We start from the raw sequence: 23,869 nt of genomic DNA, 5'->3' as shown, positions 1-23,869 counted from the left end.
TCTTTATCAAATAAATGCAGCCTTGGCGGACACAAAAGACTTATTTCAAACACATTTAAAACTCCCTAATTTTTGAATGGTAAAAAACAATGCCATGTGATCATAAAATGCATGCGAGACAGCGAAACGAGACAAACTGACATTTGAACAGTTTTAGATGTCACGGTGCAGGACACTGCTGTTAAAACTCTTGCGTCAACTACTTTGATATAAAAAAAAGTAAGAAGAGGGAAAAGACATAAAAAAAAGTGTAAAACAAAAAGAGATGCAATGCCAGAAATGGAGGCAAGAGAAAGCGATAGGTGAGAGAGGGAGGGGGTAATAGAGGGGCATTGCCCTCCAACCACGCACCTTCTGTGCTGCATATCCTGGAGGCTCCCGTGTTCTTACAGAATCAAAAATACCTTGAGACACATGCTTATTCATACACAGAGGCAAAGGACTTGCAAATCTCTATCCCAGTGGGATATTGGCACGACGGGGGGCTCACATGAAAAGCCCCAAAAATTCAGATGAGCTCTTTTATTATTAACGCCCACACTGTCCCTTCAACAAGCCAGATCCGGCTTCAAATCTGAGCAGTGCATTCAAATATTTGCCATCTAGTATGAGTATTCAAAGCAGAGATGTAAACGTTTTGTCACTTTAAGAAAGATGACAGTACCTGATGTGCTCAAGTAACACTAATTCCCACTGACGTTGGAAAAAAAAAAAGATGGGTTTTCTGCTCAAACGTGAGCTTGTTTAGCAATTAACCTCCCAAATGCAGATTTTAAAATGACACACAAAAACGGGAAACCGTGTAAAAATGACCGATTGGGCGGCCAACTGTCTGTTTTTGGTATGGGGGAGGTTTGTACACTGGGGAATGTAGAAAGATGAAGGCCCCTGTCTGTGGGTGAAAAGCTGTCAAAGGGACCCCGGCTCCTTGCCTCTGCAGCCTCCTACTGCCATATTGTGAGTGTGTTTGCGCGGGGCGGGCAGACACAAAGGGATTAATGGGTTAAGGCTGAAAGTTGAAGGTTAGGAGGGTAAACCCAACCCCTGCTGCTGAGCCAGGGAGAGAAAATGTCACCGTGACAGACCTGGGGCTGCTTAATCCCCCTCTTGGCCCTCTCGCTCCCCAACGGCCTCCCCTCCTGGGCTTGACACACTGAGGCCACTCCTGTTCCTAGCAGGTCTGCGAAGCGCCCCAAGCCACTGGGCACATGGAAACAGACAGACAGACACACACACACTCATGCACAGGAAGGGGCTTGACAGACATTTCAACTAGGGGTGGGCAGTATAGAACATACAGTGGGAGAAATGTGTCAGTCGGTAGAGTTTCACATGTGTGAGCGGTCAAGAAACTTGAAACACAGAGGCAGATGTCTGAAATAAATCGAGATGAATAAAAAGTATTTGGCACAACACGTATAGACATGTAATTCAGCTGCTGCACAGTCACAGGTGCGTGTATAGAGAGTGAAACAGTCCAGTTCCAGAATTAAAAATCTTAATTTCTCCACAGAGAACTTGATATTTAATGAATCTCCAGACTACCTTTGAGAAATATGTGCTTTGTATTTTTTCTTTTTTTAAACAATACATATAGGTGAAGAACCACACTACCCATAATCCTAAAATGATCCACCAATCAGGGAATTGTGGCAAACCCACTCCTATGATTGATTGATTTGATGTCATATTCAAATCTAATGCTATATTCATGGCCAACTCAAAAGTAACCAGATTTAAAATAGTCTAAATGACAATAATAATAATAATATACAATGTTTCAGCTTGATATATATATATATATATATAATTTATAACTGAAATAAGTTTAAGCACTAATATTAATAAAAATAAATAAATATATATTTAAAGCTAGATAGAAATATATTAAAAACAAATAAATTAAAACAATCACTAAAACCTAAATTAAAATGTGAACTGAAAATAAAAAAGGCTTATTGTAAATATTAATAAATTTTATAAGAGAATATCAATTAATTATAATATAACACAAATCAGGTTTAATCCAGTTGGTATCTTCTTTTAGAACTTACTTTTTTTATTTACTATTCGTAAATAAGAATATTTTGCAATAAATTCTAAATATGTTGTTTTTATACTCCTAACGAAAGACTTCACAATAAATTTTTTGTAATGTCATCTTTTTCTTTCGATTTATTTACATAATTATTAATACTTCACTGGACTGTGGTTTACTGTGGTTCATGCCCTTATAAAGATGTTATATGTACACATATTGTACCTTTTTCCCCCAGGGTCAGACACTTTTTTGCTTCAGTTTCAGTCTGAAAATAACTATGTAAGTGAAAATTTCATTCATACCACCAACTCCAAGTTTCACATTGAACAGACATACACTCAGACACAAGATGAATTTCATTAATATTTAAATGTCTCAAATGATGCTTTTAAAGCATAAGCCTGTTTTCAACTGTCCTTTACCAATCATTACACTTAGTCTCAGCACTTTCAGTCCGACGTAACACGCCAAGGTGGTGGCAGCTCAATGTATTGCCGTCACTGTTTTCATCTCACCACCATTGAAAACACCTTGAAGAAATCTAAAAACCCATCAGCTGCCGTCGACGGCAAGGAAAACAATCTCACCCGCTAGCATCAGACCAGGCAAGTAATTTGACTGTGGAGCGAACGCCAGCTAATGGGTGAGAATTGAATTGAAATCACCTCGGAGGAGCGAGCTATTTTTCTTTTTTGCTTTCACACCCAATGTTAAGCCGGCCGTGGGTGATAGGAGGCTTGGGAGGGCCCTTCCAGAGACTCTCCCTGGGCTTCGTGCATGCCTAACCTTCGACAGGACCGCCGCTTGCGTGGCAACACGCCACCGCCCCGAGCGCAGACAGCGCAGGTCAGTCGCAAATCAATGTTTTGACATCCCGGGAATGCTTGTCTTTAAAAGTCGATACACACAGCTTTGATAGAGCCGAGGCTGGGGGGAAGAAGGTTAATAGGTGAGTGGTGGAGAGAGCTCACAGCTGACACCACTTTTTACCACCTCTGTCTGTCTATCTGCAAACGGGATGGGTATAGAGCCAATACACCGAATGCACGCCAAGACGATTGAGTTCCCAAGCTGTCATCGTACACTGATGGAAAACCTCAACATACCTTAATGGCTCCTTGGTATCAAACTGGGTTTAATAAACTGTGTCAACAAGTATTGTGAATATGTGAGGTGTCATTATCATAGTATTAAGTATTATCGAAGTAGAGTCTAAACTGTGGAACCCACAATGCAACAGAGACGGTCTGTCAAATTACTAAATATAACGCTGTGTCAAAGCCAGTGAGTGACAAGAGCGGCATCAAATACATTCCTACTGGCTGTTAATGTGGCACAATGTGCACAATTTGTGCGTTATTTGTGGACAGACAAATTACTTGTCGCTGGCTAGGACAAAACAATCAGATTTTAGTAGAGCTGAAACAACGAATCGATTTAATCGATTAAAATCGATTATTAAAATAGTTGTCAACTAATTTAGTCATCGATTCGTTGCTAAATAACTTATTTGCCGTAAGCGGCTCATTTCGGGCATATTTCAAATCTGCGGTGACCAAAGTGTGGCAGTAATGAGCCACCGGAGGTTTTACTCAGCCAGTACAGCAGGAGAAGTAGCGAATAGCCAATAGCTGGCCTCGTTTTATGTCACGTCTCTGCAGCATTCAGCGGGATGTGGGAGTACTTTACTTTGAGCCTTCAAAAAAGAAGATTAACCTGTAAACTCTGCACTACTGAACTGTTTAAGGGGCCGTTCACATATCGCGTCTTTTGCGCGCTCATGTTCGTCATTTCCAATGTAGGCGCGCAGTATGCACGCTCATAATGGAAGCGACGCAGTCGCGACGCGCCCGTTTTTCCAGGTGCGTCCACACCGCATCAAGTTTTAAACATTTCAACTTTTCAGAATGCGGCAAGCGCACCGCGGGTCATGTTACAAGAACTAAATAATCAGCTTCATCCTTTCCCGTAACAACGTTTAAAGCTCAGCCAAGATGAAGGAACAGCTGATCATAACTGTATATGGATTTCCATTTTGAAATAAATTTAGTAGCAGAGCTACTGCAAGCGATTTTTAGAGCTGCAAATCCATTTATCCTTTGCTGAAATTTCCGCGTCTTCAAGGAGAGAGCCCGTCATGGTTGCTTAGCAAAGGCAGACGCCTCAGGGGCGCTTCTGCCCGAGCGCTTTGGAAAGGAGGAGAAAGCGGCGCGCCTAGCGTTTTCCACGCGTTTTTAGGCGCGATATGTGAACGGCCCCTAAGACTTTTATTTGTGCAGATTCTCCAGTACAATGTTATTTGCAAATGTTTTGTTTGAAAAAACTAAAATATAAGTACATAAACCGATTAATCGTAAAAATAATCGACAGATTAATCGATTATCAAAATAATCGTTAGTTGCAGCCCTAGATTTTAGCACTTGGCAAAGTGGACAAAGGCTTCAAGAAGAGTGACATGACTTAATATTAATGTGTTGCACATTGCAGCATTTGTGTTTTCAGTGTGAAGAGGGAAATTACTTGCTAATGCAATTGCAATTTATGCTGTCTTAAAGAAATGCTGTCTTTTTATGAAGGTAAATTTAAAGAGATCATGAACTGAGAAATCTAAATTCCCTTGATCTTTTTGACGATTATATTAGATTTAAAACTTTCAGAAAACCAAATTTAAGGAATGTATCGAATGGAATATGTAAATATGGTCTCCAAATATAAATGTATTTTATTGGCAATGCTTCAAAGTTTGAAAACACAACTTCCAACAGATCTCCATTGCTTTTTAATTAATTGTACAAATAAAATTAACTAGAATATGGAAATAACTTTCACTGTACCTTCTGATCACACTGCAATAAACGTGACGTTCTTCATCAGTATTTTTGCCTTGTTTTCCAGTGCAAACCTCTAAAGATTCTTAAATCAAGATACTTGAGAAGCACAATTACATCAGATAAGAAGTCCTGTTTTCTGAGAAACTGATCAAAATGAAGTGAGTTAATGATTAAAACAAGAATAAATATCGGCCAATTGGCTCTGAAAAATCAACCCAATTCAAAGGACACACAATTGTAGTTGTTTTTGCAGAAATTGCAGAAACTGTGGGATAGCTGACCCAAACTTAAACTCAGTATTCCAAAGAATGTGTCCATGCAATGAAAGTCAATGGGGCCCAAAACAACACCACTGGAGACTGGGACATATTAAAAATATCGACAACCATGAGGGTGAGTGATTTAATCATTTTTGGGTAAACTATACCTTTAACACATGGGATAAACTCACTGCAATAGCTACATATTGTAAGAAGCGTCCCAGATATTTACAGTCAAGTCTCTCTAAACCAGACAAACAAATGCAAACCCATTGAAAACCAGTGGTTTCTGTCCTCATTCAGAGACGAAGAACTTTGTGTTGCATGCCTGCTTTTCCTTTTTGTACCCTCCCTCCATGCCTCCTCTTTCTCCTCTCATCTCATTCTGGCTAAAAGGTTAATATGCTGAACTCGCAACCTCCTTGGCAAAACCTTTTCTTCTTCCGCTCCTTTTTTCGCACATCTTTAAAAGATTTATTTCACAGTATGTAGAGGTCTGGATTAACCCACTCCATGCCCCAGAACAAAGCCATTGTCTTTGTGCCCGAACAGGTCCATGTAAAGAGGAAGCACCAGCTCCTGGATGTCCACAATAATGCCATTGTGCCTGGCATGCTGGAAGGGTCCTGGTTGTCTTTAGGGCTCGTCTACACTTTGAGCCAGCTACTCAAGGAACTGGTAGAAAATCCCATCAAGCAGTGGAGTGAACGTTAACTAAGGTAACCCGCTGTGAACCTGATGAAGATGTCAACCGAACATATGGCAAAAAAAAAATCTTTTGTTAGTACAAGGAGCTTTTTTCTTCCCCTCCAGAATGAAGGCAAGTGGAGAGGGGAGGGAGGCCAGTGTTTGGAAGCCAAAAGCAAGGAATAACTGTGGTCATCAGTTTACTTCTGGATCAGTAACTTTATTCTAGCTTCGAGCTGCTCTGCCCCCAGATCTCACAATTAAAAGGGTAAGCAGATTAGCAGGCATCTTTCAAGCTTGAACTGAAAGAACACTCAGTCATTTTAAAATGTTTTTTCCCCTCACTTTTTTTTTTTTTTGCACGCCACAAATAGCATTACATTTCATGCTACTTTAGCTTGCAACAGCTTTAAAAAAGGATATACTTTACAGCAATGATATGCTTCTTTAAAACATCATACTGATCATTTAATGCCTGTGAACTTCTCTGTGAAAAGACAAACCTAAAAAACGCATTTACCCTGAGAGTTGAGCATGCATCTGTCAAGATTACAAGTTTAGAAAGTTTATAAGAAGCTGCACGAGTTGCAGTGATTATGATATTCTGACAGGTAATTCATATCTATACAAATAAAACTTAATGATTTGCATATGTTCATGACAGTTACAGCATAGGCTTAATACGCCCTGTGTACAGTGTAATAAAATGAATAATCAAATAATAAATTGAAAATATTAATATTATTGTTTAAAATTTTAAATATACACACTACTACTAGTAGTTGTAGTAGTATTAATGTCAATAACAACAAATAACAAAGATATAAATAAAATAAATAAATAAAAATACATTTCTCTCAATATTGTTCACAAATATTATTGTGGCTAGCCTAAGGCACACCTGTGCAATAATCATGCTGTCTAATCAGCATCTTTATATGCCACACCTGTGAGGGGAATGGATTATCTCGGCAAAGGAGAATTGCTCACTAACACAGATTTAGACAGATTTGTGAACAATATTTGAGAGAAATAGGCCTTTTGTGTACATAGAAAAAGTCTTCGACCTTTGAGTTAATCTCATGATAAATCGGGGCAAAAACAAAGGTGCTGTGTTTATAATTTTAGATAAAATCTTTTTTTTATAATTAATAGATAGAGGAAAAAAAAAAAATGCCTCAAATCGCCTAGCATCCTCTTTTATAATTTACGCGTTTTCATCACCTGTGTCACTGTGTGTCATTAGCTTTTTATTATCACTTGTGATGCCCAAAAACACAATCAAGCTAATGGCAAAGTGAACCTGAAGCACGTTGCATTCATAAGCCATATATGAACCCATGGACTTAAAGTGATTCTGTCGCATTTGTATGCAAGTAACGTATTTATCTCATATATTAAGCACTACAATAACTTTTTTTTTTAACTACAGGTGATACAGATCAGTAACTAATATGGTATAACACACTAATCTGGGCAAAAACACAGGCTACCCGCAAAGCTTGAGAATTGGCTCTCCAGCAAACATCAAACACTGATTATTCCTGTGTTTTAACGCAATGTGTGACAATTTGTCAAAAGCCTGTGCGGATTCATTTGCATATTTTACATACACTTATAGAGTTCAGAAAACAGCTAGGAAGCAGCACAGAGAAGGAGAGAGAGGTAGGAAAAAAATTGAAGCTAGTTGGGGTGCAACCCAATTTCACAGCTTCATGATTGAGTGGAGCAGCATATGGATGTCGGCTATGTGACAGTCCCGGCATATCACTATACGTTAGCTCAGTCTGTCAGATACATGTCCAATCGCAGGAATGTTTATAAACTGTCTGCACGTGAAAGATTTTCTTCTTTTTTTTTTTGCATAACATTTGGTTGGGCTCATTGCTTGCATGAAACATCAAGAAAGGAAGCCAGCGCACCACAAAGAGAATAAACAACATTAAAACAATATGCCTTGCAAATCAGACCTTAACTCCTGACTCAAGAGTAATTTATATGCACAGTACAGACAGGGGGGGGGGGGGTTCTGGAGGTATTGCCAAGCCCGCTAATCACATCAGTCATCAAACTGCCTTATCTCAAGCTAGGCTACATCTCATGGACATTAAAATGTCTTTACCTCTTAAAGGGGGGCAGCCGCGACTCCGGTTTGGGTGCGTGAGGAGAAAAGCTGGAAAGGGGCTGCAGCAGGTAATCACAAGTTGCAAACCATATGCTCGCACCATCTGCCTCACACATAACACATCAAAAAATGGGCTACCTTGCAGGAAAAACTCAATTATCTATTAAAGCATATGACAATTAGGCATTGGACAGAGAAGGTGTTTTTATAAGTATCATACACTTTTGTAGTGTCTATGCCTTCAGGCGATCAGCAATGACCTCCGGAAAACCAGCTCTTCTGGGATAAAAACAGAGAAACTTGTGAATTTTTCTGAACTGATGGATCAGTGATATGTTATGATGTGTGATTCGCTTTAGCAAAAGTGCTGAATGTTGTAAGCGTTGAACTGAATGTGATGATAGAAAAAAGATTTGGTACTATAAAAAGGCAAGACAGCAGTTTTCTATTCTATGTTGTCTGATAAGCAAATCATTCTAAAAGACTCAAAAGCTACTGGCTTAAATGAGTCTTTCACTGAATGAATCACTGAATCATTTAGAGTGGTTAATGAATCAACAACTGACTCAACTTCAAGTTATAATTACGTTTACTAATGTCTGTCATAAAATGATGCACATTTTGCATATTTAAGATTTGTGAACCTTAAATATGGATCTTTAATAATTGATTGATCATATGCAATGTAGTTAAAGACTATTTTGGTCTGTGCTCTGGAATCAAAATGCGCCTTTACATTTAAAGTTAACTATACAAGCCATAGACTTAAAAATGGGGAGGGGGTATGCAAATGTGAACTAGATTGTCAACAGGAGATTTTTAAGCTTCAAAGAGGTCAATTTTATAATTATTTTAAGGAAATGTATATTTTCAGTCAGGAAATATATGCTATATTGATATAAATGTCTTTACTGTCAATTTTTTTATGTTACAAAAGCCCTCCATTATAAACAAACGCTATTCTTTTGAACTTTATATTCATCAAAAGTTCAAAATAAATGATACTTTTGTGTTTCCACAAAAATATGTTATTAACATTGATAAAAGCATATTAGAATGATTTCTGAAGGATCATGTGACATTGAAGACTGAAGTAATGATGCTGAAGATTCAACATTGCATCACTGCACTAAATTACATTTAAAATATACTAAAATATAACATTTGCAAGCAATATATTTATATTATTGCAAGTCATTTACACTTGATTACTGATTTTACTGTACTTTTGATCAAATAAATGCATCAAATGAGTTCTTTCAGAAACATTCAAATCTTACTGTCCCCAGATTTCAGACTGGTAGTGTAGTTTGTCCTTTAATACATTTCTCACAGGTAGGGCTGGGATAAACGATTATTTTTTAAACGATTAATCTGGCGATTATTTTTTCCGATGCATCGATTAATCTAACGATTAATTTTTCCCAGACCGATTCGATTTAGATTATCTCCCCATTAATTGACTACTAACAATTTATACATGTTGATTTACATATCTGAATGAAAAAACATCAATTCCTTAACATTGCAATATATGTTTATTGCTCTTAAAATTACAAAATAAAAGACTGACTAAGAATGCATTACTTTGCACTTGTATAGAGATTGCATTCAATAAAACCTTGAAGCCTTAAAAACACATAGCTTACTGAAACAAGCTTACTGAACACATAGGGCCTAGCTTACTGAAAAAAAGTTATTCTTTCAGATGAAAATAACAACAACTTTATGCCTAGCATTCAATAAAAAAGGTTCACCCAAAATACTTGTTTAGAGCAATTGAAAGAATACAGTAACCAAATGTAAACTTTAGGGCTTTAAGCTAATACAGAGAGTGCTTTTCCAAAAAATAAAAATTAACAGTGGGAGCCAGCAGCCTGTCATGTAGAAAAAAAATCTCTGAATGCTCCACGTGAAACTTTGGCATTCGGCCTTTTTTCTATCGTGTCTAATGATTTTGGTTAATATGCACGAGGGAGAGAGAGAGAGAGAGCGAGAGAGAGTGAGAGAGAGAGAGAGAGAGAGAGCAAGACAGCGCTCGTGTAGTTTGAAGACTGTGAGTGCGCGAGCGCGTGTGAAACTTGGGTGTTTTGCCCTTTTCTATCGTGTTTAATGATTTTGATTAATATGCACGAGGGAGAGAGAGAGCAAGAAGCGCTCGTGTTGTTTGAAGACTGTGAGTGCGCGCGCACAGCCGGGGCTCTCTCTCGTACGCGCCCTGTCAGGCGCCGCAGTCATTCTATTCTACATCACTCAATGATCAAATAAGGCTTTGACAGCCACCAAAAAAAAAGATCAATGCAGAAAAACCCCTGGATTGGTTATATAACGTTGGACAGAATGTTGATCCGGCCATCGCGTATGTTCAGCGCACTAAAAAACGTTTGCAAAACGTTTACCTTATGAGAAATAAAAACAGGTAGACGAATCGATGCGCATATTTTGCGCCAACGTATTTTTTGCGTCGACGTCATCGATGACCTCGACGCGTTGTCCCAGCCCTACTCACAGGTAATAACGAAATGGTGGACATGAGAGATGCGTGCTCGTGTACTTAACTAATGAAAGCGCTGTATGCTAATTCCATCTGACACTCGCCGAATCAGAGAAGAAGCCAAGGACCAATCAAGTGAGAGAACACGGTTCCATGTGTGACAACAAAGACCTCATGGATGAGTCACATGATATTCAATGACAAATAGCACAGCAAAGCCCTCACAAAGACAAGCAGTGGGAACTGACCTACATTCAATTGTAAAAAAAAAAAAAAAAAAAAAAGTGGGCTGGAGCCCAGAAAGAGGCCAGCACTGTGATACCAAACAAGATACAAGATACTTGTGCCACAAGTCACTTAGCCGAGGTAGGCCTTTATTGCAATGTTTTAAAAATGAGATCTGAGCTAATGTAGCAGGCCTATTCTTAAGGTTACTAGGAAACGTTTCCTTTGGCTTTGAGGATAATCATTAAACTGTGTATAGCTACAAAAGAAAGATGATGTTTCTGGCAACTAATAAATAAATTAATTCTCCATCTAGTGTAAGATTGATTGTTTTAAATAAAAAAGCATGTAACAAAAGGAAGCCATAACTTTATCCACAAACCAAACCAATATGCACCCAACAGACATTTAAACCTGAAATAGACTGAAAAACAAATATAAAGGTCTTGTCTTATTATCACTAATAACAATCAATTTTATTACTGACGCCCGTTTCACACATACTCCGTGTGCAGTGCGTATGCGTTGCATATTTTTTTTACGCACCCATGTTAACGGATTCCAGCGTTCACACTGCACACGGTTGCGGTCCGTCAGTGCGTTTCAGGAGCAGTGCAGCGATCGTTTACGTACCGAGTCTATTTTTGCTGAGCTGCATGCGCTGAATTAAAGTGACAGCGCATTGTTCGCGGTAAAAATGAACATGGATTGACACGGAAATGCAGTTATTTCACAATTAATGTATACTAATTAAAGCCTAATGCGTTTCACACGCAACACATGGGTTTTGACTACATTTAAAACAAGAAAAAGAGCAACTTTAGAGAAACAAAGCAATATTATATATGCACTTTTGTATAGGCAGAAAAACAAAGTTATTTAAGACCCGTTGGATTGCGTGTAATAAAGATTTAAATGCAAAAGGCACGAGAGTCGACTGCTTCTGTCAGTGGTGAGTTTTAATTTGAAATGTTTGTGATATCCTAACAAGAAAAGTAGGCTAATGTTGTGTTTAAATGTGTTGCAGCTTGTTTCAGCAACTTATTATTAAAACCTAGCAGTCAAATGCATGAGTAATACGTTGTTTATATTTGAATTTAAATATGTCAATGAAAGATTGTTACTGTACTGTGATGAAAGAATATCACTATGCTGAAAAAGCTTTTAGATTTTTTTTTTATTTTTTTTTTACATGATTTGATATCAAAATAATGGACAAATGTTGTGTTTTGTGGTTTAAACAGCCGCGGATCAGTAGCGGACTGCAAACGCATCATGTGTAATAGCACAATGAGTCCATGCTGCTTCAGCACCACATACGTAACGCTCACGGACTGCATACGCACTGCAGACGGATTATATGTGAAACAGAACGTGAGAGTGTGTGTGTGTGTGTGTATGAAAAACCTATAAATTATTTATGAATTATTGTCGTATCTTCATAATAATAAATATCATGTCTTATTGCTTAAACATTATTATGTATATATAAATCATTATTATGCTTAGTAGTGTGTGTGATCCCCACATCATACAATTATTTAAATTATCATTAAGTGATGCATTTTTCTCAATTCTACTCAAAAAGCAGCATACAGAAGAACCATGGAAGCAACTTTTAGTGGATCTTTGTTCAGAGTTGGCCTTTTTAGTATTTGTTGAAGTGAAGTCAAACTTCCTCCCTGGGTTCAGGCTCCAGCTTTTGAAATGACACTGCGTGATAATCTAAATCAGCAGGGTTCATTTTTTTACCACATCCTCACTTTCAGTGTCATTACGCAACCCCAAGAATAGATGTTCCAAGAAGCCTTTCCACATTCTAGCAGACTGACTGTGATGGTGCACTTAAACAAGGAAGTCTGGATGGCGAGGAGTGCCGTGACGAGCCCTGTGGTGTGCAGCCTCTCAGACTACACCAATCAGCAGATTCGTAAGCGGAACACCCATCCCAAAAACACGTCAAACCACCTGACCTGAGAAGAACCAGGCACCACCCTGCAGGGCCTGACTCTCCCATCACATCTGCTGAGCCGGACACTACATTACTGGCCTCACCATCCAGCTGTAGTAAAAAATGCCAATCAGCTGCAGAGCTAAAGCATAAACCACTAACATGACAATCAAAAAAAAAAAAAATAGAAGAAGCTTCTCCATTTTGTGGCACTTGTAGCAACATGAAGGAGTTTACGAACCGGTGACTGTCGGACCATCCAGAGCTAATGAATTTGGCAAAACATCCATCGCAATCATAAATTCATATATTCACAGCCCTAGTCCAATGGCTTCAGACGTTCCACAACTAACAAGACTATTCAGCACGGCGAAAGGAAAGATAAAAGCACCCAGAGTTTCATGAAGTGAAAATCTGTAGCTTGCGGAACTGGAGGTCAATCTGAATTCAGGGGTGAGAGGGATAACAGTCTGTGGCTTCAAACTAAAGCTCTTTTCCATCATTAAGCTGTATTTTTGGGTGATGCTTGCAAAGGGGAACCGGGGAGACTTGATGAAGTTGCCAAAGTATAATGAGGTTAGATCAAACTGAATTGAATCTGCATGACTATAGTAAAAGAAAATCATGCACAAACTAGAACGTAGCCGTTCTGAGTAATGACCAATCAACACCATCTCAGGCACGGTGGCATTGTTAGTCTGACAGCAGAGCCCCACCAATGTGTTAGCTGGCTCTGAACCCGAGACACAGCTGAGTGCCAATCAGGTTATTTAATAAGGTAGGGGTCAAATGGCAAAAAAGACCCTTGGCTCACAGACCTGTCAAAAGCTGGTGAGAGAAACTTGAGTCAGGAAAATAAATGCACTAAAAAAATAGCTACAGGTACATTTTTTTATATTTATTTAGATTAATCTTGTATAGCCCACGAATGTAACTTGATCTCTAAAGAAAAAGTCAAAATTGGTACAGCTTTTTCGACACCTTTCTTTTACCTTACAATTAGAGATGTTTGCTAAAACAAGCTTCATTATTACTTTTGCTCATTATTCCAAAATAAAAAATAACCCTGATATTCAACTTCATTGTACATGTAACTCCCACACCATTTGTGCACGTGACATAAATAATGCACAAGTTATACAGTTTGTCCAGCAAAGTTCACTCAAATAAAATTCTGCCATCATTTACACTAGGGATGCACGATCATGATTTTTCATGGCCGATTCCCATACCGTTTTTTTTTTTTTTTACAAGAAAACTGGCCGATTCCGATTTCCTTTTTTTTTCTTTAAGCAACAAACAAGAAAGAAGCGAAGTGTGCATAAACAAGATGTTTATTTGGTATTTAATAGGCCAAACTGGCTTTTGACTATTGAAAACAATAACCGTAACCATCTGAAATTAACAACAGTAACTGCACAGTAAGTAGCCTACATTCAATACATACACAGATGGTACAGACATCAGCATTTAGCTTTTGTTTTTGATTGTGTTGAAACTACATAGAACTGGCCTTAAATGAAAAGATTAACTGTAACCATGTGAAATTAAAGGCAATTACTGCATAGTTCTACAATCCAAACAACACAATCAACACATATTCAATAAGATGTTTCTAAATCAGCATTCAGTATTTGTTTTAGTTTTTAAATTTGGTTTTAAATAAAAAAAGGTCTTTACCAAATATGCTATATGAATAAACTATTCCAAAATGTTAAAATCAAATAATGTTGGTGTGAATAAAACAAAGATGCAAAGGGTTTCATTCGTCCAATTAAAAAAAAAAAAAAATTGGGTAATGATTCACATCTATATTTTTTTACTTGAGCCAATGAAAAATAAATAACTATTGGCTCAAGTTAAAAAAATATAGATGTGAATCATTACCCTACATTTTTTTTTTTTTGGATGAATGAAACACTATTTCAGTGTGCTACAGCAGGTGATTATTAAATTCTAGATAATTATTAAATAAAGATTCTTATTACAGCAGTAAAATGAGCCGCACCTTTAACTTCATAACTGATCTTACTTGAATTTAAGAATCACATATTTAGGGAGCAGAATATCATTGAAAGGTTTTTTTTTTTATACAACTTGATTTTGACCTTGTAATGCCGCATAACACCCTAGCAACCACACAAAACATCCTAGCATCACTTTTGCACAAGCAAGCATCACAAATTTTCTAATTTTTCAGGTGACAAACCAAAAAAAAGTTTTGGCACTAAGTTTACCACCTTGCCAAACTGGTCTTTAACACCAATGAAATACACATGGCCTGTGCGGAAGAGAAATAAAGCTGTTGGTCATCGGTGGAAAATCACTTTGCTAATTGCAGCAAAAGTGTAGTTGTAAATTTCAGGACTATTATTTTTTATTGCTTTATTACTGGCTCCAATCTGGATGAAAAGAAGCGGCAAGACAGGTAGCATCTGTCTCCACCTACTGCCTTGGCACAGTGAGCATCATCTGCTGCCTTTGGCACAGGGCATGAAAAACATCAATGCACTTCACTAGTGCCAAGCACAAGCATGGCAGTCATGCTTAATCCAACCTGGCAATGTATCCATCTTCTAATGTTAGTTAAAATAAGTCACCTACTCAGTCTCTGGGCCTGTCAACCCCAGACATGTGCTGGAGAAAGAAACAATGACAGTATCCTTCAAACTATTCGTTTCTAAATGGATGCTATTTTATTTATATTAGAGGGGTGCAAAGCTACAGATTCCCAAAATGTATAAGTCAGTGGATTGCCTCGACTGTTTCGAAAAAGCCAGTATAATTAGGTTGTTTTAGGTTCACTTGCTCCTGATCAAAAATCTGTCATAGTGGTGTTTATATACTAATCAAAGGTTTGGGTTAAGAAAGTATTTTAAGAAATTAATAAGTACAGTATGTATTACTTTTTGCAAAAGTTACAGTAGGAACATTTAAACTTTCTTATCATAATGTTACTGTAAAAAATTATGAGTGCACAATAATTTAGTAAAATCTAACACACAGACACACACATATATATACACATATACATACACCTCCTGTCAGAGAGATCTTCAACTCCCACCTCCGGCAGAGCTTCGACCGGATCCCGAGGGAGGCTGGAGATATTGAGTCCGAGTGGACCATGTTCTCCACCTCCATTGTCGAAGCGGCCGCTCGGAGCTGTGGCCGTAAGGTTTCCGGTGCCTGTCGAGGCGGCAATCCCCGAACCCGGTGGTGGACACCGGAAGTAAGGGATGCCGTCAAGCTGAAGAAGGAGTCCTATCGGGCCTGGTTGGCTTGTGGGACTCCAGAGGCAGCTGACAGGTACTGGCAGGCCAAGCGGACTACAGCCCGGGTGGTTGTGGAGGCAAAAACTCGGGCCTGGGAGGAGTTCGGTGAGGCCATGGAGAAGGACTATCGGTCAGCCTCGAAGAGATTCTGGCAAACCGTCCGGCGCCTCAGGAGAGGGAAGCAGTGCCCTACCAACGCTGTTTACAGTAGAGGTGGGGAGCTGTTGACCTCAACTGGGGATGTCGTTGGACGGTGGAAGGAATACTTCGAGGATCTCCTCAATCCCGGTGTCACGTCTTCCATTGAGGAAGCAGAGGCTGAGGGCTCAGATGTGGACTCGTCCATAACCCAAGCTGAAGTCACCGAGGTAGTCAAGAAACTCCTCGGTGGCAAGGCACCGGGGGTGGATGAGATCCGCCCTGAGTACCTCAAGTCTCTGGATGTTGTGGGGCTGTCTTGGCTGACACGCCTCTGCAGCATCGCGTGGCAGTCGGGGACGGTGCCTCTGGGATGGCAGACCGGGGTGGTGGTCCCTCTTTTTAAGAAGGGGGACCGGAGGGTGTGTTCCAACTACAGGGGGATCACACTTCTCAGCCTCCCTGGGAAAGTCTATGCCAGGGTACTGGAGAGGAGAATCCGGCCGATAGTAGAACCTCGGATTCAGGAGGAACAGTGTGGTTTTCGTCCAGGCCGTGGAACATTGGACCAGCTCTATACCCTCTACAGGGTGCTGGAGGGTTCATGGGAGTATGCCCAACCAGTCCACATGTGCTTTGTGGATTTGGAGAAGGCATTCGACTGTGTCCCTCGCGGCGGCCTGTGGAGGGTCCTCCGGGAGTATGGGGTCCGGGGCCCTTTGCTAAGGGCTATCCGGTCCCTGTACGAACGGAGCAGGAGCTTGGTTCGTATTGCCAGCTGTAAGTCAGACTTGTTCCCGGTGCGTGTTGGACTCCGGCAGGGCTGCCCTTTGTCGCCGGTTCTGTTCATGATTTTTATGGACAGAATTTCTAGGCGCAGCCAGGGGCCGGAGGGGGTCAGGTTTGGTGACAACACGATTTCGTCTCTGCTCTTTGCGGATGATGTTGTCGTGTTGGCCTCATCAGGCCAGGACCTTCAGCATGCACTGGGACGGTTTGCAGCCGAGTGTGAAGCGGCTGGGATGAGAATCAGCACCTCCAAATCCGAGGCCATGGTCCTCAGTCGGAAAAGGGTGGCTTGCCCACTTCAGGTTGGTGGAGAGTTCCTGCCTCAAGTGGAGGAGTTTAAGTATCTTGGTGTCTTGTTCACGAGTGAGGGAAGGATGGAACGGGAGATTGACAGACCAGTCCACATGTGACTTCAGACGGATCGGTGCAGCTTCTGCAGTAATGCGGTCGATGTACCGGTCTGTCGTGGTGAAGAAAGAGCTGAGCCGCAAGGCGAAGCTCTCGATTTACCGGTCAATCTACGTTCCTACTCTCACCTATGGTCATGAGCTTTGGGTCATGACCGAAAGGACAAGATCCCGGATACAGGCGGCCGAAATGTGCTTTCTCCGCAGGGTGGCCGGGCGATCCCTTAGAGATAGGGTGAGAAGCTCAGTCACCCGGGAGGAGCTCAGAGTAGAGCCGCTGCTCCTCCACATCGAGAGGGGTCAGCTGAGGTGGCTCGGGCATCTGTTCCGGATGCCTCCTGGACGCCTTCCCGGGAAGGTGTTCCGGGCACATCCCACTGGGAGGAGACCCCGGGGGAGACCTAGGACACGCTGGAGAGACTATGTCTCCTGGCTGGCCTGGGAACGCCTCGGTGTCCCCCCAGAAGAGCTGGAGGAAGTGTCTAGGGAGAGGGAAGTCTGGGGTTCTCTGCTTAGACTGCTGCCCCCGCGACCCGGCCCCGGATAAGCGGTAGAAGATGGATGGATGGATGGATATACATACACATACATATATAAAAAAATACATGCAATAAAATTAAAAGACATATCTTCTAAATGTATAGCACAGGGGTGAGGCAGCAACATACAGTATGATAGGCAGGACAGAACATGTCATTGCATTGAACAGAATCTTTCAGTGCACAAAAGTATTATAACATGAAAGGCTACTATACAGAGCGCTTGAAGCAACACAGAGTAACAGTGTGCAGCGCTCTGCATAAGGTTTAAAGCAAAGGGAAGAGATATTGATGTGTTGTGTATTATATCTGTGTGCAACAGTTTATTGAGCCTTAACTTTTAACCGTTTTAAACTTCAGTTACTGTGCATGTGAAGAACATTGCATGGCATACACTGTGTATAAAAGCCCTACATATACTTTCCATAAGTAACAGCCAACTCACACCCGTTTTGTTTTTGAATGCATTTATAGTTAAATTAATTACATTATGTAAGGAATAATTGATGATGGGCCGTTAAATTATTAGCAAATAATGCACACCCAAGGTGATTTTGGACCCATAACAACTAGTCGCAAAGATGTTAGAAAAAGATTTTTCTTTGAAGCTAGAAACTACCACTAACATAAGCAAAAACAAAATGACAAACTAATGTAATAAATCATCCTCAAGCTTACTGAAGGCAAGTAAACACTCCTAGTATTACTTATAAGCTAAATGATAAATAAATTACTCAAAAATACTAATTAAATCGGTTTTTTTTTTAGGTTTTACGTTTTTCAGATAGTAGCCTAGGCTTCTAAAAATAGCCTACTACAGACATTTCATGAATTAATAATTGTGAAAATAATCTTCACTGTATACATTAAATATAGATTATAATTATTAAAGTTATTAAGTAATTCAGCAAAGAGCAGTAAGTGATTTTCTCCTTTTTTTTTTATTAACATTTATGACGCAGTCGGCAACTGCAGATTTACACTGTTGCTTTAAGATCTGATGCATAGATCAGATATTTTAGTTCCTTGAAGATGGCTAAGGACTCAGCTGCTCGGATTGAGTTGGGGAGGTCATTCCACCAGAAAGGAACCATTCATGAAAAGTCAGTAAAAGTGATTTTGTGCCTCTTTGAGATGGCACAATAATACATTGTTCAGAACGCAGAACGCAAGCTTCTAGAGGGCACATAAGTCTGAAGTAATGAATTTAGATGAAGGGATGCAGATCTAGTGGTGGTTATGTAGGCAAACATTAATGCCTTGAATTTTATGCAAGCAGCTGGTAGCTAGTGCTAGATCGACAATGTGTAACAGACTAGCAGAGAACACGAAACGCGCTTAAAAGTGTTTATACGAAACACACTATCTTCAGACACATAGCAGGATGCTGAAAAAAAGTGCAAGACGCAACACAGTGGTTAAGTGTGCAGTTGCAGTAGCAGTGCTTTAAAAAGAAATTGATTATAAGACACATTGTAAGACACTGTAGAGACATTGTAGACACAGTCTAAAAGCATATTAAAAGCCAATAAAAAAAGCTACAAAAGCTAAACTAATACAGTGCCCTCCATAAGTATTGTAGCAGTAAAGACAAAATTGTTCTGTTTTCTGTGGAGTGGTACAGAAACTGTAATTGAAAGTTTAAAAACACTGCATAGTTTTCTTTTTATAAATAAAATAAAGATTAATCAATTAAAGTTATTAAATATATTCAGTCAAGATCAGTAAATGTTTTTTCTTTTGTTCTTTGATTAACAATGACAGACAGCGTGTTTATTAGGCTGTTGTCTCTTTAAGCAAAAATACTGTATTTGTGTTCTCTTGCGTTCACGTAAGACAAAAAAGGCTGCGTTTATGATGATATACTGATGTAGTTTTCTGCATATTGGTCAACAAAAATACGAAAGAATTCAGTTTCGTTTTCTACAGTTGAAATACACAGAATGGTCCAAGAATGGACACAAACCGGGAACCCGGTTGGGCACGACCGCCAACCGCTGCTCTCTGTGCACACACTTGTGCTTCGAATCATGTGCGCTCCACACAAACAGGGCGCAAATTCTTTCCGTTCCTGCACTTAATCGTTTTTAATCAAACTGAAATGCAAACGCAGGAATCGTTAAGCAGAATCAAAATGCACGCGTCTTATTGAATGGAACCGGTTTACGACACCCAACCCTACCGATGAGACAAAAATTAACCTTTATCTAAGTGATTGGAAAGCAAAACTGTGGCGAAAAAAAGGGAACTGCAAATGATCCGAAGCATACAAGCTCATCTGTAAAGCTTTGTGGAGGTGGTGTCATGGCATGGGCATGCATGGCTGTCTCTAGAACAGGACCTCTTCATTTTAATGATGGCTTAATGTATGATGGCATACATGGGGTACAAAATCATCTTGGCTACCAATATTCAAGAAAAAAACACCAAACTCATTAGCAAGCACTTCATATTGGATCAGGACAATGATCCAAAACACCCTGCAAGTTCAGTCAAGGACTTCATAAGAGCAAAGAAATGTAAAGTCTTTTGTAAAGCCCAAATCAATCTCCAGATTTAAATCCGATTGAAAATTAATTTCACCAGCTGAAGAGGAGACTAAAGACAGATGCTCCCCAAAACAAGCAACAGTTGGAATTGGCTTCATTAAAGGCTGGGGAAAAGCATTTCAAAGCATACGACCAAAAGTCTGGTGATGTCTATGGGTTACCGACTCACTGCTCTGATTGCATGCAAGGGATCTGCAACTAAACATTAGCTTTTAATATTTTACATCTGCCTTAAATTCAACTGTTCTAATACTTATGCTCACATCAAATAGTGGGATGAACTCTAAAAATGTTTGACATGTCAGTTCAGGCACCGTTACCGTTTTAAAAGTATCGATATGGCACCGGTATTGTTATAAACCCAAATCGATACCCAACCCTACGAAAGAAATTTTAGTTTTCCAAAACTTATGGAGGGAACTGTATATAATGTCAAGCTTTAATATACAAAAGATGACCTGTTATTTTTCAGCCTTTGAAAAACAAAAATTATCACAGGTAGCAGGGCAACGTATGACGTTGTGAAACTGAAATGCATCACTACTAGAGAATGCATTCAAGAGTAAACTTGTGTGGACACAGAGGGAAATGAAAGATGACACAAAAGCAGAGGGTGGTTTCCTCTAACCATGCTGGTATCTAATAAAAAAAAACTGACCAACACTATCTGAACACCAAACAGACCTTACCACTCTTACTGGTCAATGTAGCTCAGACCACAAGGTCATAGGTTCGATTCACAAGAACTGCATGAACTGATACAACAAAATATAAAATGCAACTGAAATGCACATGACTTGTCTGACTTCTTTTTCCTCTAGTGAAACTGAGCTGCTCAAATGTCAAATTAGGCTAAATGACACATGAGGTGAATGTCTGATGAGATGCAACGAAAGCCCTTGAATGCTTCATATTACCACAACGGCTCTAGAATCACCCCATTTGGTTACAGAAATATGCAAACCAAGACCCCTCAGGTCCTGCATGTTTGAACCGAATGAAACTCAAGAACTGGCCAGAGAGCAGTCAATCACATGCTTCAATCAGAAACGGGAAAAGATCTGCTATTTTATAAACCACAACATTAAATCTGGAACAAGATATTGTCTGCGGCTAACAACATGTCTGTTATCTCAGGTTGGAATTTGGTTCCCGTCCTTGATAAACTTCTGTTTAGCCCAAAAGCCTCTTAACCCTTGCGCTGTGCTAAAAAATGTTGGTGTTCCCAGTCAAAAATGGCTGGCCTTTTAAAAATTGCTTGTAAATCTCTCATTATGCTATATTATCACTAAATATTGGATCTAGTCTTTTTGTCAGCTTGTTTTCTTTCAGTTATCACAGGTTTTCTATTTCTTTTTGGAACAGATTGATCGTATGTCTCACTGATCTGAGTACAGAGTGAAAAAAGCATTTGTGGATCATTTTGGCAACATTCATAAGCTCAGCTCAATAAGGCCTATGATCAATCAGTTCAATAATATAATAAAAGCAATAAATCATAAGCATTTTCTTTGCAGGCCGGACATATTTAAATTGGAAAACAAGGTGAAAAAAACAAAAACGAAGTAGAAAAATTAAATTAGGAAGTTGTTTTACCCAGTGTGAACAGAGTCAGTAGGTTTTATTTCAATGGGATAATATTAACTAGCATTTTCTGAAAAAAGAAAATCCCCTCTGGCTCAAAACGATAGGAACACAACATGAGGGTTAACTGAAGCTGTAATCTTGAGAGTCGGGGTCAGGAAATGAGACAAACACCAACATATGATGATGAGGGAAGTGGGTTATAGCTTATTTCAACTTTCACTTCAGCAGCTGGACCGGGAATATTTTCCTTTTTTGGTCAGAGCAACAGCTGCTTCTGTCAACCACCTGCTCCTCACCTCTTCAATGTCAAGCAAAACTGTAGTAACGGAGTAGGAACAAAAAAAACAGAGATATTGATATGTTGAACACATAAGCAGTTTTCATATACCTCATATTGAATCAAAGCATGGGAATGTTTCTTCTGGTTACTAAAAAAAAAAAAAGTTCATATTGGTCTCACTTCCAGCACACCAAAGCAGTCATGGTCTGTTAAAGTTGTGTGGTTTCTATTCGACATTGCATACGAAAAGATTCACAAACTGATATCGATATCTCTGCAAATCAACCTTCTTCTTAGAACAAAATACATCTGCAGGTTTTTCTAAAAAGAAGAAAGGTAGAGTGCTGATCTACAATGGAAACGCCCCTAAACCAGCCCATCAGAAGATCTGAACATCAGATCTGGCCACCCTCACAATCTACAGCAATAATTTCCTTCCAGTGAATCCCCTATACACGAAATGCATACTTTCCTCATCCATCTCAAACACGGAAACAGCTCGGCACATCAGCCCAAAACTAGAGTCACACATACAAAAACTGTCAACGTTTCACAATTAAGTGTTTTAGATGGTACAGCGTTATGTATGATAAAAATTCTGAAATTATTTTAAATTCTGAAATTTTTTAAATAAATTTGGGGAAAAAAACAAATCTTTTTTTTTTTTTTAATGTTTTGTCTCATTTGCCTAATTTTAGTTGGTATTATATAAATGATATAGCTATAAAGTTTAAGTTTTTCCATGTTCATGTTACAAATATTTTTCATGATTTGTCTTTTCTTAAAATTGGATATCCATTTTTTTCTCTTTTTTGTGAAGGTTCAAAAAATTGTGTTTATAGTAAGTGTTTTTTATTTTTATTTCTGAAAATGTTGTTTATGCCTCAATGGGCTTCCTTTTTTAGATGGTATTATCAAATATACATATCATCATAATGACGATAAGCTAAATATGACTAATAAGCTTAAATTTGGTTATTAGCTATTTTTTTTATCTTTTTTGTAAATTTTCAGAAATGTATGTTCATAGGTGTTTTTTTTTATTTTAGAAGTGTTGTCATCATTTTTAGATGGTGTTGCATAATGTATATCACCACATCAATCACCCTGATCTATAAAGTATCAATGACACTGAAACAAAATTATTTTTTTTTTTTGCAAAACCGGTCATACATCTTTGTACAATACAAACACACGATATTATCACTTAAAAGCCATGAAATATGAGCAGTGTTACATAAGCATATATAAACATGCCCTTTCAAAGCATACGGACAACAAGTTAGTGACTAAAAGAGAGGTCTCTCTAACTTAACAGCTTATGAGTTTTACAAAAACTCAAACAAAACATAGAGAGATGAAGGCTCACCTTCATGTTCAGATGACGGACATGCGACCTGAAGAGCCAAATCAAACGTTCTCGCAGGATTCTCGCTGAAAGAGGAAATACAAGTAACGTTAGAACTCACTAACTTATCAACTTAAACAACAACCATTTGAGACTGTTCAAGCAACAGAAAAACAAATATTTTGTTATTCTTTACTCTGTAGTAACAAAAAAAACAATAAACAAGATGTTGAGCAAAGTGACGGTCTCTGTCCTAATTCACTCTCATTGCTTATTTTCCTCACAATAAAAGCGAATGGTGACCAGCACCTGCTGCAGAAAAACATACGTTTGAATGCTAATT

The 23,869-nt window shown here is 39.0% G+C and overlaps 1 protein-coding gene across 3 annotated transcripts in view; it reads right to left on the bottom strand.

Moving 5' to 3' along the window:
* Positions 1-23,869, bottom strand: part of dennd1b (DENN/MADD domain containing 1B) — a 90,008-nt gene that overhangs the window by 65,418 nt on the left and 721 nt on the right. For all 3 annotated transcript variants that reach the window (XM_059544103.1, XM_059544101.1, XM_059544102.1), the window contains exon 2: positions 23,548-23,612. In XM_059544103.1, the coding sequence (XP_059400086.1) occupies positions 23,548-23,553 (6 nt within the window). In that variant the 5' untranslated portion in view covers positions 23,554-23,612. The remainder of the gene's footprint in view (positions 1-23,547; positions 23,613-23,869) is intronic.

This window comes from Carassius carassius, chromosome 48 (assembly GCF_963082965.1).
Source record: "Carassius carassius chromosome 48, fCarCar2.1, whole genome shotgun sequence".
Lineage (NCBI taxonomy): Eukaryota > Metazoa > Chordata > Actinopteri > Cypriniformes > Cyprinidae > Carassius > Carassius carassius.
This window is presented reverse-complemented; position numbering and strand designations above follow the sequence as displayed.